At 31.3% G+C, this 19,773-nt stretch overlaps 1 protein-coding gene across 1 annotated transcript; it reads right to left on the reverse strand.

Annotated features, from left to right (window-relative positions):
- Window positions 1-2,683: 2,683 nt before the first annotated feature.
- Window positions 2,684-8,824, reverse strand: LOC120088469 (putative E3 ubiquitin-protein ligase RING1a). The gene is made up of 10 exons (XM_039045802.2): window positions 8,256-8,824; window positions 8,084-8,126; window positions 6,338-6,396; window positions 5,284-5,365; window positions 5,013-5,133; window positions 4,884-4,925; window positions 3,769-4,314; window positions 3,445-3,552; window positions 3,107-3,328; window positions 2,684-2,993 (listed from the first exon to the last, which is right to left on the reverse strand). Exons 1-10 carry the CDS (start codon window positions 8,512-8,514, stop codon window positions 2,961-2,963), a joined length of 1,515 nt encoding a protein of 504 aa, XP_038901730.1. The 5' UTR covers window positions 8,515-8,824; the 3' UTR covers window positions 2,684-2,960.
- Window positions 8,825-19,773: the final 10,949 nt, after the last annotated feature.

The following is a 19,773-nucleotide window of genomic DNA, read 5'->3' on the forward strand; positions in this document are numbered from 1 at the left end:
CATGCTTTCGGGTGAACGTTAGAATTAGTTGATAAGGCTGCATGGTATAGTATTTTGTAAATTATAAAAAAAAAAAAAAAGATGAAAACAACGAGTTATCTAAGAGAATAAAATTTGAAATTTCAACGATTTTCTTAGAAATTTCGAGGATGAGTACTATATACGTGTTTCTTAAATGATATATATATATATATATATATATCATCTTAATTTCTACTGGCGTTGTGAATATTATTAATTAATTCTAACAATCACCGCTAAATGGAAGAATGTTAAAATTAAAGGAGTAAAATGATAGGAATTGAATTGGAAAAAGTCTCAAACATTAGGACTAAAACATATATTTAGACTTTTATTTATTTATTTTTGGACTTTCATAATTAATTATTTCCCATCAATCTCTAAATTTCTAAATCTTGAAATAGTTCTATTTATGTTCTTATAACTTTATATCATAATTACTCTCTCACAGAATGTATAAATCAGAACTCTATTCTCGATAGAGCTTTAAGTTTAGTGTGTGATCATATATAGTAAATAAATAAATAGAAGCAACAGAAATGAGCAAGAATGATTCTCATTTTCTTAGAAGAACTCGACCAATCCTATCTCATGCATATGATTTGAATTGAATTAGTTTAGATAAATGAAAATTTTATTAATTTAGTTAGTTCATGAGTTCGCCTTAAATGTAGTTGGAATTGACTCAAATCAACACAAATTTATCGTTAATTTTTTTAAAATAAAATATTTTACTTACAATATAATTATGATACAATTATATATTCAAATATTTATTTCAGTTTTATTTAAATTTTTTAATCTTTTTCAATAATTTATTCTCTAATCTTAGAAAATAAATTTTAAATCCAAGGCCTTTTTAAATATTTAAAATATTTACAATTTATAGCAAAGAGTTCTAAAAGTACCAAACACTTTTGAAATTTTTTACTATGAAGCATTAATATTTTTTTAGATTTTTCTATTTATAAGAATTTCTCTTTTTACTTTTATCTTAAAACAAAAAAGAAAAAGAAAAAATACTTAGAATCTCAACTAACCCAAACATTGTTAGCTTACCATGTCACAAAGTTCTAAAAGTACCCAAACATTTTTTGCTATGATCTCTTTTTGACTTTGTAAGCTAGCTCTGATCTCTTTTTGATAACTCAAACACAAATTTATTGTTAATAGTTGGGTTAGATTAAGTTCAATAAGTGCATAACACATTTAAAGAATTGCAATGGTTAAAAATCTATCAACAATAAAACCTATCACTAATAAACTCCAAGAGTTAAATTAAAAATTTGCTATATCTAAAAAACCTTATATTAGATGTAATACAGATTTGCAACTACCCTATTCAATCAGAGTTGTTAGAATCGATAGAAAAAAGCAATTACAATATAAACAATTGGGTTTCGTCTAAAAAGTGTCAGATCTAACCCAACCCAACTCGGAAAGATTCGTACTCCTGACCATTAAACCAACCTAAGGGAGTAAGGCAGAATCCCATTCAGATACTCATTCAAGAGTATCAATGTTCATTGGATGGAACTGGTTCTTCATGCTCATAATCTGAGATTTTTAAGTTACAATGCATATTTAAGACGCATTGTTTGCAATCCTCAAATATACTGCCTTCAGTATATCAGAATTTTCCAATAGTTGAAGCGTTTGAAATGCTCCTCTTGATGAAAATATGCAGTAAGAAGATTATCAAAAAGAGATCAGAGCTAGCTTACAGAAGAGTGATTGTATTACTCTGACATCTGACTTTGTGACATCCAGTACATAAAACAACATTAGGAGGTGAATAAAATTAACTTCAAAATAAACAATTGAGGACTAAGACACTATAAAAGTATATAGCCTAAATTTAAATATATGAATGTATAAAGACTAAAATGGAACTAGTCCCAAAGTGGAAAGATCAAAATAGTATTTTTTGAACTTCTAATAATCTATTCTGCCCCAGAAGAATTAAACTCGAGCTTCAAGGTTTTTGCTTTGTCTTTTTCAAATGTCTACACATCGATGTAAATGGGCTGATTATGTGACAAGGAAAACTATAGGATAATTAATATATTTTAGTTAATATTTAATTTAGTTGTTAATTTAGATTATTTAGTTTTTAATTAGCAATTTATAATTAATTAATTAATTGTCTTATTTCTTGTAAGGCTATAAATAGCCAATTTAGGATTGTATGAGGAAGCTTTTATTTGTTACTTAAATTAGAACTTGTGTTCTTTGGAGAGAGTTCTCGCTAACTTTATAGTTAGATTTCTCTTGTTTGGCCATGTATTTAGCCTAATACCTTTCCCGTTGCATCATTATGTCTCTCGCCATAGCTGCCCGGAGACAAGGAACTGAAGAAGGTATAAGTTTCTTCTTTAAAAGAAAAAGAAAAAGAAAACCAAACTTTTCATTAATAGAATGTTAATCTCAGATTAACGCTCAAAATATAATGAAATAGAACTGAACAACACCTAAGTTTCAATATCCAAGGACACAGGCTCTTCAGGAACAAGGTCCTGAGTACAGTACAGCTGCTCAAATGATTTGGATTTTTCACTAATGGCATCCTCCTAGGGCTACGGGGGAGTGTTCTGTGCTAGTTACTAAAATATGTGTGTTCTGTTTCCCCCCATAGGGAGGGGGCTACTGGGGATAATAGGAGTTTTGACACCCTGGAAAAGGTACAGTTTGACTTTATTAAGTTCATTCAATGAGAAACGAACCTTGAACACTACCATGATGTTGTACAACAATCAGAATTCAAAAATGTAGCTACAGTGATGCTGTAATAGAAAACCTTCAGGATTCATATTTACAAATTCCCTCATATTGTATCAGCGGGTATACTAAAAATGTTCCTATCACTAAAAGTAAAAAGGTATGGAAAATTGAATAACAAGTTAAAATAAGATATGCGTATAGGTATTTGCTGTTACTTGTTAACTCCGCCCCTTCCGTCGATATCCTAGAATCTGAAATCATATAAAGGATGATGAGTTCAGTGAACCAACAAATCAACTTTTGAAATTAAGTTGACAATTAATGTCCAAGAAATTAACCAAAGTTATTATTATTGAGTACTCACCAAGTGGTCCGTGCTATAGATGCAATCTGGTTGAAGTCCTGCCAAAGTTTCTTCGCCTTCCAAAATTTGTAACTCATACTTGAGTGGATCGAAGACAAGAGACATGCCATCAATTGAGATTGAAGTACGTGGGGTTGATTGATCCTTGCTGGTACTATGACGGCCTTTCACTGATAGTATTTCAACATCATCAGCTTGCAGAGGTGTCTTCCGCGAGACATACTGTTTTTAATGAAATAAAAAGTAGAGAAAGCGTGATGGTTGTTAGTCAAATAGAGAGATCATTGAGAAAAGAGGAAAAAACTCACTGGAGGGTAAGGTCATTAAAAAGCACTTACTTCACGTAAGTGTTTAACAGTCAAACTTGGACGGCAGTGGAGATGTGGCTGCTTCAAACTTGGAGTACTTTCTTTGTCCACTGAAATAAGAAGGAGATGGACATCTAACTGCAATAAAGAATAACTCTTCATAAGATGGTGATGGTTGTGAAACAGGAGGAATGGGAATCATTGGCACACAGCAAGTGGTTAGGGTATCCAAAGAGCAGCCAGGAACTACAAAGAACTTGGATTGATTTGCTTACAAACAGAGCCCAGTAAAATATCAAAGTGGGATATGACTATGACAGATACTGACTGACGACAACAGACATTTTTCCATACCTCATTGTTATTTTCATCTAGGCCTCGCAGATAATTGACTAACTTCATTAAGCGACTACTCCTAGAACTTTTATTGCTGGAACCACCAGCACTACCATGCCTGGAGTTACTACGTACACCACCACGCCCCCAACCAAGCATTTCGGAGTTCAAGACAAGACCTGGAGAAACTGTTCGATTATCTCTACTCATATCTAGATCACTTTCAGCACATCCATCGGTGCATCCACTATCTACATGGGCTATGGATGAAGAAGGCTGAGAGGATCGAACAGTAGGATGTCTCTTCTTCCTCCTTTGCCTAACTTCTGTAAATCTTTCATCAGCAGAAGATGAATCTTTGCCCTCATTATTATCATCTTCATCTTCATTATCTTCATATCCCGACACATCATCTCCTCGGCCATTTTGCCTCCTTAAATGAAGATTCCTATGATTGCGACGTGATCTTGTTAGAATCACACCAGCTGTATCCTTGCCCAATATGCGTTTCTTACTTAGTGCTTCTGATTGACGTTGAAAGATCTGTGCAATTGATTCCTGAATCTGTACTACAAAACAAGAGAACCTAAAATCATACAAGCTTGGACAAAAAGATTTTTTTTTTCCCTTTTCGAAAAATATGCTCTGGAATTGAAATGTATTATTAGAATCTCGTCATATCATTTCTTGAGAGGAAACAAAATACTTCATCAAATTTGAAATATTACAAAAGAAAGAGCATATAACCAGAGAGCCTGAAAACGGAGTTACAAAAAGGACATCAGTTTTGGTCAAACCAAAGGAATAGTAAGCCTAAGAGGAGGAGGGGATTTAATCCAAAGGCGCACTAGAATCTCATCATATCAAAATCAGTGCATCACAATGGTTAACTGAACAAGCTTTGTCTTAGGATTACTATAAACTAATGTTGTAATAGGTTCAACCAAATGCGAATAGGATATTCCATGACAACATTTGTTACTTGTTCGTATCAGAATAGAAATTGTCCACCAAAACAAGCAAAAAGTACTATGACCTCCAGATGTCCAGGTCCTCCATACTTACAAAATATTTAAATGTTGTAAAGTCTTATGAAATATTGCAAGCATATGTAGCCTAGCAAAGAACCTGACCTGTTTATTACGATTCCTTTCTTCTTCGTGAAATGTTAATTCCTGAGACCAAATTAAGAACAGAAGTGCTTCCTTTAAGGGGATAAAAAGGGGAAAAATTAACTTTTTTTAAAATAAAGTGAAAAACACCTCCTCCTCATATTTATCAATATCTGGATATAGGGCGGCAATCAGTGCATCATAATTTGGATCATCTCTCAAAGAACGTCTACTGGCACAATGTGTACGGCAAGCTGGACATTCATTGTTCCTTTGCAAAGATAATTACATAAGTAAGTTCAATAGATATATAATTGTTCTAGCTCACCATGATAGACTCAACAATAAAGCAAGCATATAAAACCAAAATAAAGTTCAAATAGTATTATAGTATAGAAACAACAAGGACTTATTCATATACCCCAGCCGCATTGATTTGTCAATGCACTCTCTACAGAACCGGTGCAAGCATTCCATTACAGTACGCGTTTTCTTAATAATTCCTGTCAAGGTCAACAAGGTTGCTATTTTCTTTACTTGATTGATCAGAAGTAAAGGCAGACAATTACAGAGTGATATACCTCAAAAATCGAATAAAACAGAGTTACGGAACCAAAGGAGTTGTTCGTTTACAATTTACAACAAATGCTGAATATCTAAATCTTAAGTCATAAAGCATATGCCACTAATTAGTCCATTATCATGTATTTCTGTACTCTGTTGCCATTTTCCTACCTTCTTTATTTTAGATTAAAAAAATAAATAACAAAACAAAAAAATAAAAAATAAAACCTAAATTTAAATTTAAAAATAAATAAATAAACCAACTTTCATTCAGAAGAAACAGACTTGACCAAGAGATTATAAAGAGGTGCCTCCAATAATTCAGGCTCAAGATTAATTAGTATCGTTCCCAAAAATAAAAAACAAAATCAAGATTAATGTGTATTGACATTTTAATCCTCTCGGTGGGCTTCTGTACTCTGTTGCCATTTTCCTACCTTCTTTATTTTAGATTAAAAAAATAAATAACAAAACAAAAAAATAAAAAATAAAACCTAAATTTAAATTTAAAAATAAATAAATAAACCAACTTTCATTCAGAAAAAACAGACTTGACCAAGAGATTATAAAGAGGTGCCTCCAATAATTCAGGCTCAAGATTAATTAGTATCGTTCCCAAAAATAAAAAACAAAATCAAGATTAATGTGTATTGACATTTTCTTAAAAAAAAAAAAAAAAGAGAAAAAGGGTAAAAGCCCACCGAGAGGATTAAAATGGCCAAACTCCAGAACTTCTATTAGAAAAACCCCAAGCTGTTAAAGTAAAGATTTTTCTGCTTCTTTCTAACCAAAATTATGTGCCCTTAACTACTACTCTCTATTTCCCCATTGACGTTTTCTAAAGATCTGACTTTCTCATCTTTGATGTTAAAAGAACATATGTTTATCTGCAACATTTAAAGCAAACATACCAAGACAAATTGGGCACTGAACATCTTTTCGAATGCCTGACAGCTCCACAAAAATAAACCTGCACCACAAATAGGTAGGATTAGAACTTCAAAGTTTAGACTCTGGTTGTTACAAGTTTCATGCAGACAACTTCCATATTTACATTGTTGATAAGCTCTCGGTAGGATGAGAATATCTGTATACCTATCAGCAGTGATGGGGAAAAGGGATCAAGTAAAATCCTCAATTTCTAATAAGAATGAGAGCTTAATTTCTAAAGAATAAGAGTACACGTATAGGTGATACTCGGACAATTCCAAATGTCAGGAAAAGTTTCGCACGAAAAATGGATCCTTATTTCTGCTTATAACTTCTCATTGACAATATGAAAAATATACAAAATGGCAATACTACAGCCAATGGAAGTTGTGAATAGGGTACATCATGTAGATGCTGTAGATCTGGTAAATGGTACTATGGTGAACTCGTACCTGATCTCTTAAAAGTGACAATTGGAAATTCAAACGATCTTTTCAAACCTTACTTCACTTATTTTGATGAAAAATAGGCTTTCATGAAGGATAATTAGTAACAAAGACAGGCCAAAACCCAATAATATGGATATTTGTTAAATCAAAGTGTCTTGCCCCGGCAGAGGAATGTGCCAGTTTAGCCTAAAACTTTGAAGCAGCTTCCTCCAGCACTTCTGAATTAAAGAGCAGCAAAGAACACTGCATTTGTGAAGGATGCAGCAGAACAAAGGTATACTCTAGAAAGCCTCTTCCACACTATATCAGCTTTACTAATGCCTCCCAGAACCAACGTCCACATGGAATATATAATTTAGGGCATTTCTTACTCTAAATCATCCTGATAAGTTCGTTGACCAAACTCAATCCATTCACAAGCTATCTGACATTCTATCCTTTACCAAACTAAAGAATTGGTTTTCTATGGAACAATCTTCATCTGTCCAATCTCCTCAAGAACAGAGATGATATCTTTTTTCCCCTCTACGGAAGTTAATACTAAGAGGATTCAGAATGAAAGTCCGATTGTCTACAAAATGAAGGTCATGTTGCTCATGTGAATAAACTAAATGTCAATTTCTTTCTATGCTGCAGATCTGATTGAAGTATGAGACACCCATGATAGTAAGATGGTCTAACATTACAAAGAACGGGGTTCTAAGTTTCTAACAGGATTGGAAGCCAAAGTGCTAACTGAAATCCTACTATATGGTGGAAACTGGTTATTGCAAAAGTTAACGTAAGGCTCTGGAAACAACACTGCAAATGCAAACAAAGATTCGGTGTGGTTGATTATGAATGGCACGAGTAGAATAACGTAAACTATCAAACACCATACAACTTGCCAGTCATGGTACGGGAACCGCGCTTATTCCAACTCAATGGATCGGACTGTAGATACATAGTAAATCGGAGCCTGTAACCAAATCTCGCAGCCCATCACAGGATACAAAATACTGTAAATCATGAAAGAGGAGCAATCGAGACGCATTAACTAGACCCGGATCCCAACATGCAGCTACTTACCGCTCATTAAGTCAACCGCGCCGTTTTACGGCAATGCCGGAATGAATAGCAGAGCTTAGCAGCTGTATTTATTAACTCGCATTCTTTTTTATAATTAAGAGAAAAAATGGTCGTGAAAAACCACCATAATCCAGCTCCCAAAGAACAATAGAACACTAACAAAATGACAATCGTGCAGAGAAAAAGAAGAAGGATTTAAGAAAAAAGTACTCCGGTTTCTCTTCAGAGCTAGAGGATTGGCTTCCTTCGGAATCTGAAAACACACGGAACAGCTTTAGCAAACGGTAAACCAAGCAAGAACACCAGAAGCGTAGAATTTGAAGCAGAACAACCAAGCAGAAGAAATCTAAGAACAAAGAAAAAGAAATAAACGTAACGTAACCTCTCGCTCCGTTCGCTTCTTCCAATTTCTTATGTTGTTTTTCTTCCTCTCCTTCGTCTTCGCGACCTTCGTCTTCTCGTTCTCCTTCCTTCAGCTGTTCCCGTTGCTCCTCCTCCTCCTCCTCCTCCTCTTCTCCTTCTATTTCAGTCTTCGGCTCGCGTTCTGTTCGAGATTGCTTAGCATCTTGATGGCTGAATTGTTGGTCTCTGGGGTCTTCTCCATGAACACTGTCGGACCAAGAACGTTTATGTGCAGGCATTGACAACGTTACGAATAAAGAAGGATTTCGTATTCGGCGTTGGAGCAGTGAGGTTTTCTTAAAGTAACAGAGAAGAAGAAGAAGAAGAAGAAGAAGAAGAAGAAGAGAAAGAGGAGAACGAACGAGGAAGAAGAAGAAGAAGAGGATGGGAGATTTTCGCTGCAAATTTATTCTTTTGTTATTATTATTATTATTATTATTTTCTTCATCTGCCTTTATTATATTTATTATTATCTTTTTCTGATTAACTAAAAATTATATAAATTCTAAAAAAAATGAAATTATAACTAATTAAATAGTTTTTAAGATCGGAATCAAATGTGTTGCGGCAACGAAAAATTGTATAGTACAGGCGTAGTGGACGGCCGACTGTCACTTTGGGGTATTTTCGTCAATTTCATTCTCCTTTAGTCCTATTAATATGAATTAACATAATAACTGTAATTAAGTTTTTTTAAAAATAATAATAATAAAATAAGTTAAAGGTTAACCTCCAAATTTATTCCAACTCCGTCTCAGCATTTAAAATGTTCATTTAAGTATTTTAACTTAAAAGGCTCATTTAAGCTAATTTAAGTCTCATATTTATTTTCATTTTAGAGAGCATCATTTTAATTGAGTTAAAAGATGGATATTTAGCAAAGAAGATTTAAGTTAGAAAAATAATATAGAAAGAAAAAAGAATATTGTTTTTTAAAGTTTAAAAACTAATATTATTTGGAAGGTTCACGAACTAGGATAGAATAAATTAGAATGTTTAAATACCAAAATATACATCTAAAAGCTAGTGAACAAAATAAAGAAAAAAATCATGAACTAAAATGAAATTTAAATTTTGACTCAAATTTTTTTTTTTTTCATTTTTGTAAAAAGTTTGAATGAAAGTTTTGTCTAATTTTGTTAAACGATAATTAAAGTTCAATGGCTAAAACCAGTCACTCTATACATACTTTTTATCATTTGAAAACAATTTTAATAACATGAAAATTGTTTATAAAAGTGTAAATCAAACATTAAAATGATTTTGAGTGATTAAAAATATGTTTTAGAGTAATTTTATACACAACAAAAGTGATTTTATCAATTTCAAAAGAACTCCTAAACATACACTTAGACATTTATCTGTTTCCTCGTCGTTAGAATTGAAATCTTTAGCTTTATAATTGTTGTACTAAAAAAATGACACATTTATTTATTTCTTAGATACTAAGAGATTAACTTTTTCCCTTCCATTTTTGTCGCCACTTGGCCTTTCCAAATGATAAGGAGAAGAAAAGAATATATCTTATAGGTATTGAGAGATCGGTTAATTTTTCAATATGAGATTCTCAATATAAATTTTTAGAAAAGGAAAATGTTGGGATGTCCTAAAACTCGCGGTTTGTAGATATTGTTAACATATTCTATTTATCCATAAAAGTATTATTGGGTATCTTATTCAATAAATTGTTATTGGCATTGCATTCTATTATAAAAATCAAATAAATGAATTCATGACTATAATATAAATACTTTAACTTTATGTGGCAACATAAAAGAGGATAAGTTTTAGTATATAGCTAAAATAGTCTATAAGTATATGGATGAGATTGGGTATCTCATCCTGCTGACACTATTGGATACGGTGTTGGATTGTATCATCACACAGTGGAAGTTACAAGGATCATTAAGTACTCTAATTCATTAATTTTGGTAGAAACTAAAGCATGCTTTTGCATAAATAAATGGGTTTCGAGTCATACATTTGTAGAACCTTTGAAATCTCGATTTCCAGCTGCAAATCTCTCTGAATCTTGTTGTAGACCACAAAGATCTTGGTGCTCTAGATTGAGTTGTGTGACTCAAAATAAGCTTGAATTAAGGGAATTAGGAGAAAAACTCACAGCTGCAACCCACTCTGAAAAACACCTTCTTCAACCAAATTTTTCAGAAAAATTCTATTGATTGCATTGCCTCAAATTCACTCAAATCTCTTCAATATATTGTAGACTATCATGCAAGGAATATAGCTGCATGGGATACAACTCATGCTTGGAATAATTGATACCTGAAGATGGTGGGTTATAGGTGAGCTACTTGAAGATGATAATGGAAAATCCCAATTTTCCATTTTGTATATTTTTCTTCTTTTTCAACTTTTCAAAAATTGATTTCATAAATCAATTTATTTTCTAAAATTGAAAATATTATTGATTTCATAAATCAATTTATTTTCTAAAATTGAAAATATTATTGATTTCATAAATTAATTTATCTAATAAAATTAATCAATAATTATTTAAACAATTTAAATAATTCTAATTAATTTAACATCAAATATTAAATTAATATTACACAATTCAACATTCATATATTTAAATCATATTTAAATATTAATTCTCCAATTCCGTTTAATTCCAATTTGAACGTTTCAAATTAACTTATCACGCTACTTTAGAGCTAATCCATTTCCAAGCTAGTAGGGGGACCTTGCGGACCTACAGATCATGGGCTCCAACGATCCAAGATTAATCGGCTAAACTCATTAGATCGAACTAACTCCCATTCGTTAACTAATGGGTCACTCCATTAAAAATCATAGTTGAACTTTCATCACTATAGATATATTATGTTCACTCAATATAACTATGATTAGTAAGTTAACCCTTCACAGGTTGTTCATAATAAAGGTTGGGTCGAATCTCTGTTTTACCCCCAAAATTACCTCTTGTATCTTAAGTCTCACTGATCCTCTAATGAACAATTATTTTGTGATCCAATCAACAAAACTGAGTCCTTCATGGGCCAATGAGAGCGTGGGGCCCCTTGTTCAAGACCTAGAATCAGCACTTAAGGGAACAACCTCTCTACTATCTCTAATAGCGGGTAGAAGTGAATTTCATCTTGCACCCTATGTCCCAACTATCTATCCGGTCTTACTCCTGAAATGGGAGATTATTGAGCTGGCACTGTTGAGCCAACCCTCACCTATGCAAATCTAAGAATAATCCTGAATAAATAGGAATTCATAGTTAGCTCAGGATTAAGGTCAAGTTATCTAGGTCATCACTTTGAAATAGTCAGTCTTAAATAGTAAACAACGTTATAAAGTAAGAGTGACTGATTTCGTGGTCCGATCTTGTACAAACCCTTTTGCACAAGGACACCCCCACTCTCATGTCATAATATGAACAAATTAGGATCACTTTCTTTGTAGCACTTTACAACTCTTTGTAATAACTACAAAGCATGTCGCATCCAATAGTGTTACCAGAATAAGGCACCCAACCTTATTCATATACTATAGATCATTTTGATTATTTACTCGAACCTGGTCCACTTTTATGTCTCCACATAAAGTTCAAGTGCTCAAGTAATAGTCAAGGGACTTTTAGGTTTATTGGATTTCTAATAAGAAAAACATCTATTCAATAACAATTTATTAAATTTTCAGAATAAGTTCTATTGTTTATAAACCACAAGTTTTAGGACATAAAACCCAACAAACTCCCACTTGAACTAAAACTCCAGTGGCAACTTATATATCCAATATATAAGACTGAATTTCTGAGTTTTATAGAGAAATACAATAAACTAGGGCATCCCATACCCATGGTTTACCATTCGATATCCCATACCCAATATGCGACTTATTTTGTATACTCATACAAATAATATGATCCCAAAATCATTTATGTGGAGACATGTGAGTGGGGCATCCTATGCAATGAGTTTACATATGACCGAACCTCGAAATAGTCACTGTTCTTTATAACGACCATTTACTGTTAAAATTGACTATTTCAAACTCAATGACCTAGGGTAGCTTGATCTTAATCTTGTGCTAATTATGAACTCCTGTTTATTCAGGATTACTCTTTGATCTGCATAGGTGAAAGTAGTCCAACAGCATTGCTCAATAAGCCTCCCATTTTGGGAATAAGACAAGATAGATAGCTAGGGACATAGTTCTGTAAGATGGAACTCACTCCTACCCGGCTTAGGGTTAGCAGATAAGTTGTTCTCTTAAGCACTGATTCCTGGTCTTGAACAATGGGGCCCCGCCCTCTCATGATCGAGAAGAACATAGTTTATAAGTTGGATTATAAACCAAATTGTTCAATATAGGATCAGTGTGAACTTAAGAAGCAAGATGTATTTACAGGAGTAAAACGGTAATTTTGACCTAGTTGTAAATACAAACGACCTATGAAGGATCGACTTACTGATTATGGTTAAAATAGACAGAAATATATCTACAGTAAGGATAGAGCAACTATCGAGTTATAGTGGTGTGTCTCAATAATTAACGAATATTGATTAATTCGGTCTAAAAGAATTTAGCCAATTAATCTCAATTCGTTGAGTTGATGAATGTAGGCCCATAAGGTCCCTCTACTATCTCATAAAATTATTTTGGATTAGTGAATTGAGTGAATTTGAAATGTTGAGATTCGAAATTAAGGTTTTAAATTTGAAGTGTTCAAATTTAATTAGGTTTTAATTAAGTGTATTTGATGCAGTTGAAACGTTTAATTTTTGTTGAAAATAAACGAAATTGGAGAGTTAAAAAATATTTAAATATTGATTTAAATATTGGATGAGGTGAATTATAATATTTAATATTTGATATTAAATTTAATTAATTTAATTCAATTTTGAAATTGATATTCAAAATTGGCAATTTAATTAATTGAAATTTTGGATTTTTTGAAAATTCAAAATTATAAAACTTAATTTAGAATTTGTTTTTTGAAAAATCAAAATTAAGTTTTAAAATTAACCAGATTTTATAAAATTAAATTGGATATATATAGAGAGAGGAGAGAAAGTGGGAAAATCCAACACTCAAATTCTACCTCATGTCACTTCAATTTCATCAGTCTTGCAAATTGAGTTTCATGGTCTTCATCTATAAATTGAAGTATTGGACTTCAATTTGAGATCCATGTAAGTGAATTGGTTGTTGAAATTCTACAAAAAAATTTCCTCTCCAAACCCGCATCCATCTCAACTCCATTGACCTCAATTCAGTGTTTCCAGCATACATTCCAAGCTTAAGAATATTAAAGAAGGTCTCTGTGGTGGTCCATTACAAATTTGAAGTCTCAATTTGTAGAGTGAATATGTGTTTGAAGAGATTCATCAAAGGTTGTAGTTTTTGAAACCCTTTCTCTGAAATTTATTTCAAAGCATGTTTTAAATTCAAATTAAGTGTAAATAGAGTGCGTAATAATTCTGATTTCTTCCACTGCATGTTCCGTGAAATATGCATGATGCATATGAATAGATTCTTCTTGAATAGGTGTATGAATGGATGTCAATGGTTTCCACATGGTATATATGAATCTTATATAGAAATGAAAACTACCCTTTGTATTAAAAATAAAATGGGGTTACCATCCACCACCCCGATTTTTGCTATTATATGATTGATTTACGGGGTCTCATTTTTTAGACTGGAAAAGATATATAGTGTGTGTGAATAAAGTCGGGTTATGATTTTTCACTCCGATTTTTGCTATGAATGATTTATAATCTCATTTTGTCAGACTTGAAAAATGAGAGTGTATATATATACATAAATACCAAAAGAGGGAGCATGTATATACATAGTGTACGAGTGTGGGTGTAAAAGAAATGTTTTTATGATAAATATCAATTTAAACTCTAAACTTTAAGAGTTGTGTCAATTTAAACTCTAAACTTTGAGGATTGTGTCAATTTAAACTCTATACTAATAATTATATCAATTTAAATTATAAACTTTCATAAGTGTATTAATTTATACTTCAAACTAATAATTATGTTAATTTAAACTTTGAACTTTCACAACTGTATCAATTTAAACCTGGAAATTTCATAATTGTATCAATTTAAACCCTCCATTATCTTTTATTTTATACACCTATGAAAGTTTAGGGTTTATATTGATATACTTTTTAAAGTTTAAGGTTTAAATTGATACAATTATTAGTTTGGGGGTTAAATTGATAATAATCTCAAAATTCAAGATTTAAATGGATACAATTATTAGTTTAGGGTTTAAATTGTTACGATTAGGAAAGTTTATAGTTTATTACTCATAAATTGTATTACCACTAAAAAAGCAATATACTTCATAGGGACATGACGCACATTTATGACATTTTTATTTCCTCTAAGGTTTGAATAGATACATGCAATATTCATTAAATAAAATGTTGAACAGATAAAATGTTGAACAGACAAATATATATGTTGTTAAATTAAGTATATTAGGGAAAAAATCTAAAAATATATTAATTTTTTAAAATATTTACAAATACAGAAGGATTGTCAATCTTTAAATTTTTTATAATTTTTAATTTCATCCTCCCTTATCTTATCTTGTTGCATACCTTCTTCTTCTTTTATTTTATTTCATTTATTTTCTTCGATTTTTGTTGGTTTTTGCTTCTTCCTTTTCTTTTTTTTCTTTTATTTTCTTTTCTTTCTCCAGTTTTTACTTTAGTTTTTGCTTCTTCCCTTTTCCTTTTTATTTTATTTTCTTTCCTTTATCTGGTTTTTACTTCTTTCCTTTCTTTTTTATTTTTTTAATTTTCTTTCCTTTCCTTATTCTTCTCTTTCTCTTTTTATTTTTTTTTTTTAATTTTATTTCCTTTTTTCAATTTTTGCTTATTCCCCTTTTTATTTTTTATTTGATTTCCTTTCTCCAATTTTTTCTTCTTCTCTTTTATTTTATTTTCTTTTCTTTTTTTTTTTATTTTCTTTCCTTTCTTTCCTTTCTTCAGTTTTTGCTTTTTTTTTATTTTATTTTCTTTATCTAATTTTTTGCTTCTTCCCTTTTTTTCATTAAGAATTATGAGGCTGAGTTTCGTTCTCAAGACTTGATTTAACACTAGCAAGCCAATCATCAAGTTTGATTATTATAATGAGATATTAAATATAAATAACAAATGAAAGTCTACTAGTGATATCCACTAATATTTTCTATCATTGATAGCTTAATCTTTGATGATTTTTTCACAGTCACTTATAGAAGTCTACCATTGCTAGCCAACTTAGTGAATTTAATTAATAAAGTTGAATCTTAAACTAAAGTGTAACTAAAATACCTAGAAGTTATCACTAATAGCATATTTATCAGTGATAGAAGCTATTAACGATTACACGTTATTTGAAAGCAAAAATGAATGACAGAAGTTATCTTTAATAACATGTTATCAATGATAGATGCTATCACCGATAACTACGATATCAGTTATATCAGTGATATTAATGATAGAACTTAGGTGATATCCATGTATCGATGAAATCAATGTTATAAAAGTCAATTTTATTTTATGAAAGTCTATCATTGATAGTCATTGCTAAAAGTTATCGGTGATACCACTGATTGAAGCTATCAATGATAGTCATAGCTATCAGTGATATCCGTATATCAGTGATATGACTTAGGTATATATCAATAAAATGAATGATATTGGTGATATGACTTAGGTAAATATTAGAGATAATCACTTATAGATCTCTTATTGATAAGACTTCTATCACTTATAATTTTAAATGTTAATCTTTGAAGGATGATAGTTTCCTTTTAAAGTTGATAACTACTTATAAAAGTCTATCATTGATATCCACCTATAACCTTAGGTGTTAATATTTCAAGTTTGATTCCAATTGATCAAGTGTATCAATGATAGCCATTGAAAACTCATAGCAAATTAAAAGGTGATATCTCAAGTGTTACTATTTTAAGGTTGTATAATATTTCTCAAATTGAAAGCTATCACTAATAGCTACTATCCATGATAGTTTTCAATTTGAGAAAACCAGAAGAAGAAGTGCGAATGATGGGTTGCGTATGGGCTTTTTGGTCATTTACTTATATAGCTATAACTAATGGCTGCTATCAATGATATCTGACACTAATTTTGTACTATATCTCTAATATGTTTATCATCATTCTATATCTTTTATTATTTTAGGTCTGATTGTTATTTATGCAACTAACTGTTAAATTAATACTTTATTTTTTTTTTAACTTTCAACAAAAAAAAAATCTATAATAGATCTTAAACTTTCAAATTTGTTTATATAAAATATCTAAATGTTCAACAACTTCTTATAATTTTAATTTTAGACAATTTTAGAAATTAACATCTATATATAATTAAATGTTGTATCTAATAGAATATTAAATTTTCAATTTTGTGTCAAATGAAAACATATTTAAAAAGGAAAATTGTAATAAGTCTAAAGACCTATCACGTACAAAATAAAAGAATTTATGAAACTATTAAACAAAATATTAAATGTTTAGAAACGTATTGAAACAATATTGAAAGCTTAAAGAAATGTTGAACCTTTTTTTTCTTCATTTTCTGAATGAAAATAAATGACATACAACCACTAGAATATTGGAGTCTATTAAAGATTTATTAGATCTAAGTATAAGATCCTATTAAATCAAAGTAAGAAAGTAGAAGGTTTAGAAATGAAACTTGTAGTTTAACTGTAACAACTTAATTTTGAGATAATTTTAAATTTAATTATCTTAAATTATTTGGTTGTTATTTTGAATTTTGAGATTAAAATTTGATTTTGGAATTTTGGAAGGAATTAATTGAGATTTGGAAAAAAAAAAATTGAATTAATTTGAAATTTGAGGAAATATTTGGGAGAGGGAAAAAGAAAATGAAATATATATATATATATATCATTTTGACGTGACATGTTAATAGTACGAGGTGGATACATGAAGCATGAGGTGGAGTTTTAAGGTTTACACGTTTGTCTCAAATTTGAAATAAAGTCCGATATATAATTTAAACAACCTAAAAATTTTTGTAATTGATTTCTATTGGTGATTTCATCTGGAAATTTATTAGCAAATTCTATCAATCTTTGGATTGATTTTATTTTCCTTTGAAAAATATTGTATCCTAAGAACCTTATTATTATTATTATTATTATTATTATTATTTTGTTGAAATAGTTTTATTGTAGGTAGAGAAATAACTAAACCATTTTGTTTAATTATTTTGTAAGATATTTTTAAATATTTAAAATGTTGTTCTATGAATTGTGAAAAGATTAAAAATATCATAAATATAAACAATTGTGAATTCTTGATATAGGTTAAAAATGTCATTCATAATATCTTGAAATTCAGAAGGGGCATTTTTTAGTCCAAATGGAACAATGAATGTTATTTTATACTTATCTTTTTTCAGCAATTTGAATTTGTCATAATCTAGAGTTTATATCAAATTTTGAGAAGACTAAGACATTTTGTATTTGGTTAATTAAGTCCTTTTTGTTTGGTATGGGATATCGTATCCATTCTAAAATAGAATTTAAAGGCTTGTAATGAATTACAAGACGAGACACTTCTTGTTCAATTTCTACTTGATTATTAACACAAAAAGTTGCACAGTTCCAGGGTGATTTACTAGGTCATATGAGTCCTTTTTCTAAAAGTTCTTCAATTTATTTAAATAGTTCAACATTCATCTATATAGGTCTTGCTTTGGTAGGATTTTTTATGCATGAAAACTTCTAATACATGGTAGACTAACAATGTGTTGCTTTCTTTCCAGAAGGCATTAGGAATAGAAGCACATATTTCCTTCTCAAATAATTCATTGAGTTGATTAATTTGTTTTTTAATAAGGATCATCTAGTTGTTTTTCATTTTTTTATTATTTATGTCTTCTTTTAAAAATTGTATTTATTGTGTCTTTCTTTTAATAGAATTAACTGTTTTAAATATTGAAGAATTTTGAATAGAATGTATTTGTTCGCACGAGATTTCAAGAGAAATTTATTTCGTGGAACTTGAACTTTGTATTTGTACTAATTTTGTGGAAAGTGAGTACAATCTCTAATACATAATATTTTGATGCTTTCAAAATAAACTATAGTCTTTAAGCTGGTTGATCTTCTTGAATGAACGGCCTTTGGACTTGTCGATCTTCTTGGATGATCGACCTTTGGGTTTGATGATCTTCTTGGACGATCGGCCTTTGGGCTTGATGATCTTCTTGGATGATTGGCCTTTGGGCTTGAACGATCGACCTTTGGGTTTGTTGATCTTCTTGGAGGATTGGTCTTTGGGCTTGTTGATCTTCTTGGAGGATCAGCCTTTGAGCTTGTTGATCTTCTTGGATGATTGGCCTATGGGCTTGATGATCTTCTTGGATGATCAACCTTTGGGCTTGTTGATCTTTTTGAATGATCGACCTTTGGGCTTGTCGATCTTCTTGGAGGATTAGTGTTCGCACGAGGCTTCCAGAGAAACATGTTTTGTGGAGTTGAACTTGAGTTTGTGTTGATGTTGATGTTGATTTGATGCGATGTGGTTCAATCTCTAGTACTTGATTCTTTGATTCTCTCTCAATCGAATGCGTACGCTTAATTTGAGGAAGTGAAACGCGTGATGATTTTGGAGTTGAAGTCTTGGAAGAATGCTTGTATCTCCAAAGGATTTTGATCTTCAGAATGCTTGTATCTCCAAAGGACTCTAGTCTTCAGAACTTAAAATATGTCATCTGATCTTCAGAGCTTCAGTGTCTTCTGATCTTCAGAGCTTTGATATGTCTTCTGATCTTCGGAGCTTTAGTGTCTTCTGATCTTCAAAGTTTTGGAGGAGTTATGTTCTTCAGATCCTTGGAGCTTCAGACTTCAGATCTTTAGAGAGATTTTGCCTTCAATTCCCTCAACCTCCCTCTTTCCAAATGAAGAGATAAGTGAAGGAAATCAAACACGGGGATTTCCATGAGCAGCAGAATAAATCATTCCAAATTACAATAATGTATGAACATTACAATTACGGTCGTGAATAGAAACATACGATTATGCAATTTAATACAGAAATTACAATATGAAACTACAAATGAACAAGGAAAATGCTACGGACATTTGTAGACTAGTCTCCATGCTTCTTCCTCACGAACGCTCGAACTTAGCAACCTCGAACGCTCAAACAACACGACCGCTCCGCAGCACGAACACCGCGCACTGGCACTCCGTGATTGCCTCAGTCACGAACACTTCAGCAAGAACACGAACGGCCTCCACAGAACCTCAACAATGTCGAGTTGTGTATGACACCACCAAGAAGGCTACCTTGGTATTCTCGGTGTGAGAATCCAGAGGGTGGGCTCTATTTGGACTTGGTTTGAGGCAGAAGAAGGAGGAAATAACAATCGTGTACACGATTGGGCAAGTGGGAGATGGCTGAAATCTATCGTATAGGTCGATGCCCAATCGCTTAGCAAAAGCTAAGCGATCGTT

The sequence above is a fragment of the Benincasa hispida genome, chromosome 10 (assembly GCF_027475165.1).
Source record: "Benincasa hispida cultivar pf3 chromosome 10, pf3_genome.v1.1, whole genome shotgun sequence".
NCBI lineage: Eukaryota > Viridiplantae > Streptophyta > Magnoliopsida > Cucurbitales > Cucurbitaceae > Benincasa > Benincasa hispida.

Bases quoted from the DNA above. Each gene is read 5' to 3' on its own strand.
- LOC120088469 (XM_039045802.2), bottom strand. From the start codon at position 8,514: ATGCCTGCACATAAACGTTCTTGGTCCGACAGTGTTCATGGAGAAGAC. The intron at 8,127-8,255 runs GTTACGTTACGT...GTGTGTTTTCAG, and splicing joins AGAAGCGAACGGAGCGAGAG to ATTCCGAAGGAAGCCAATCC. The intron at 4,926-5,012 runs GTGTTTTTCACT...ATTTGGTCTCAG, and splicing joins TTGATAAATATGAGGAGGAG to GAATTAACATTTCACGAAGA.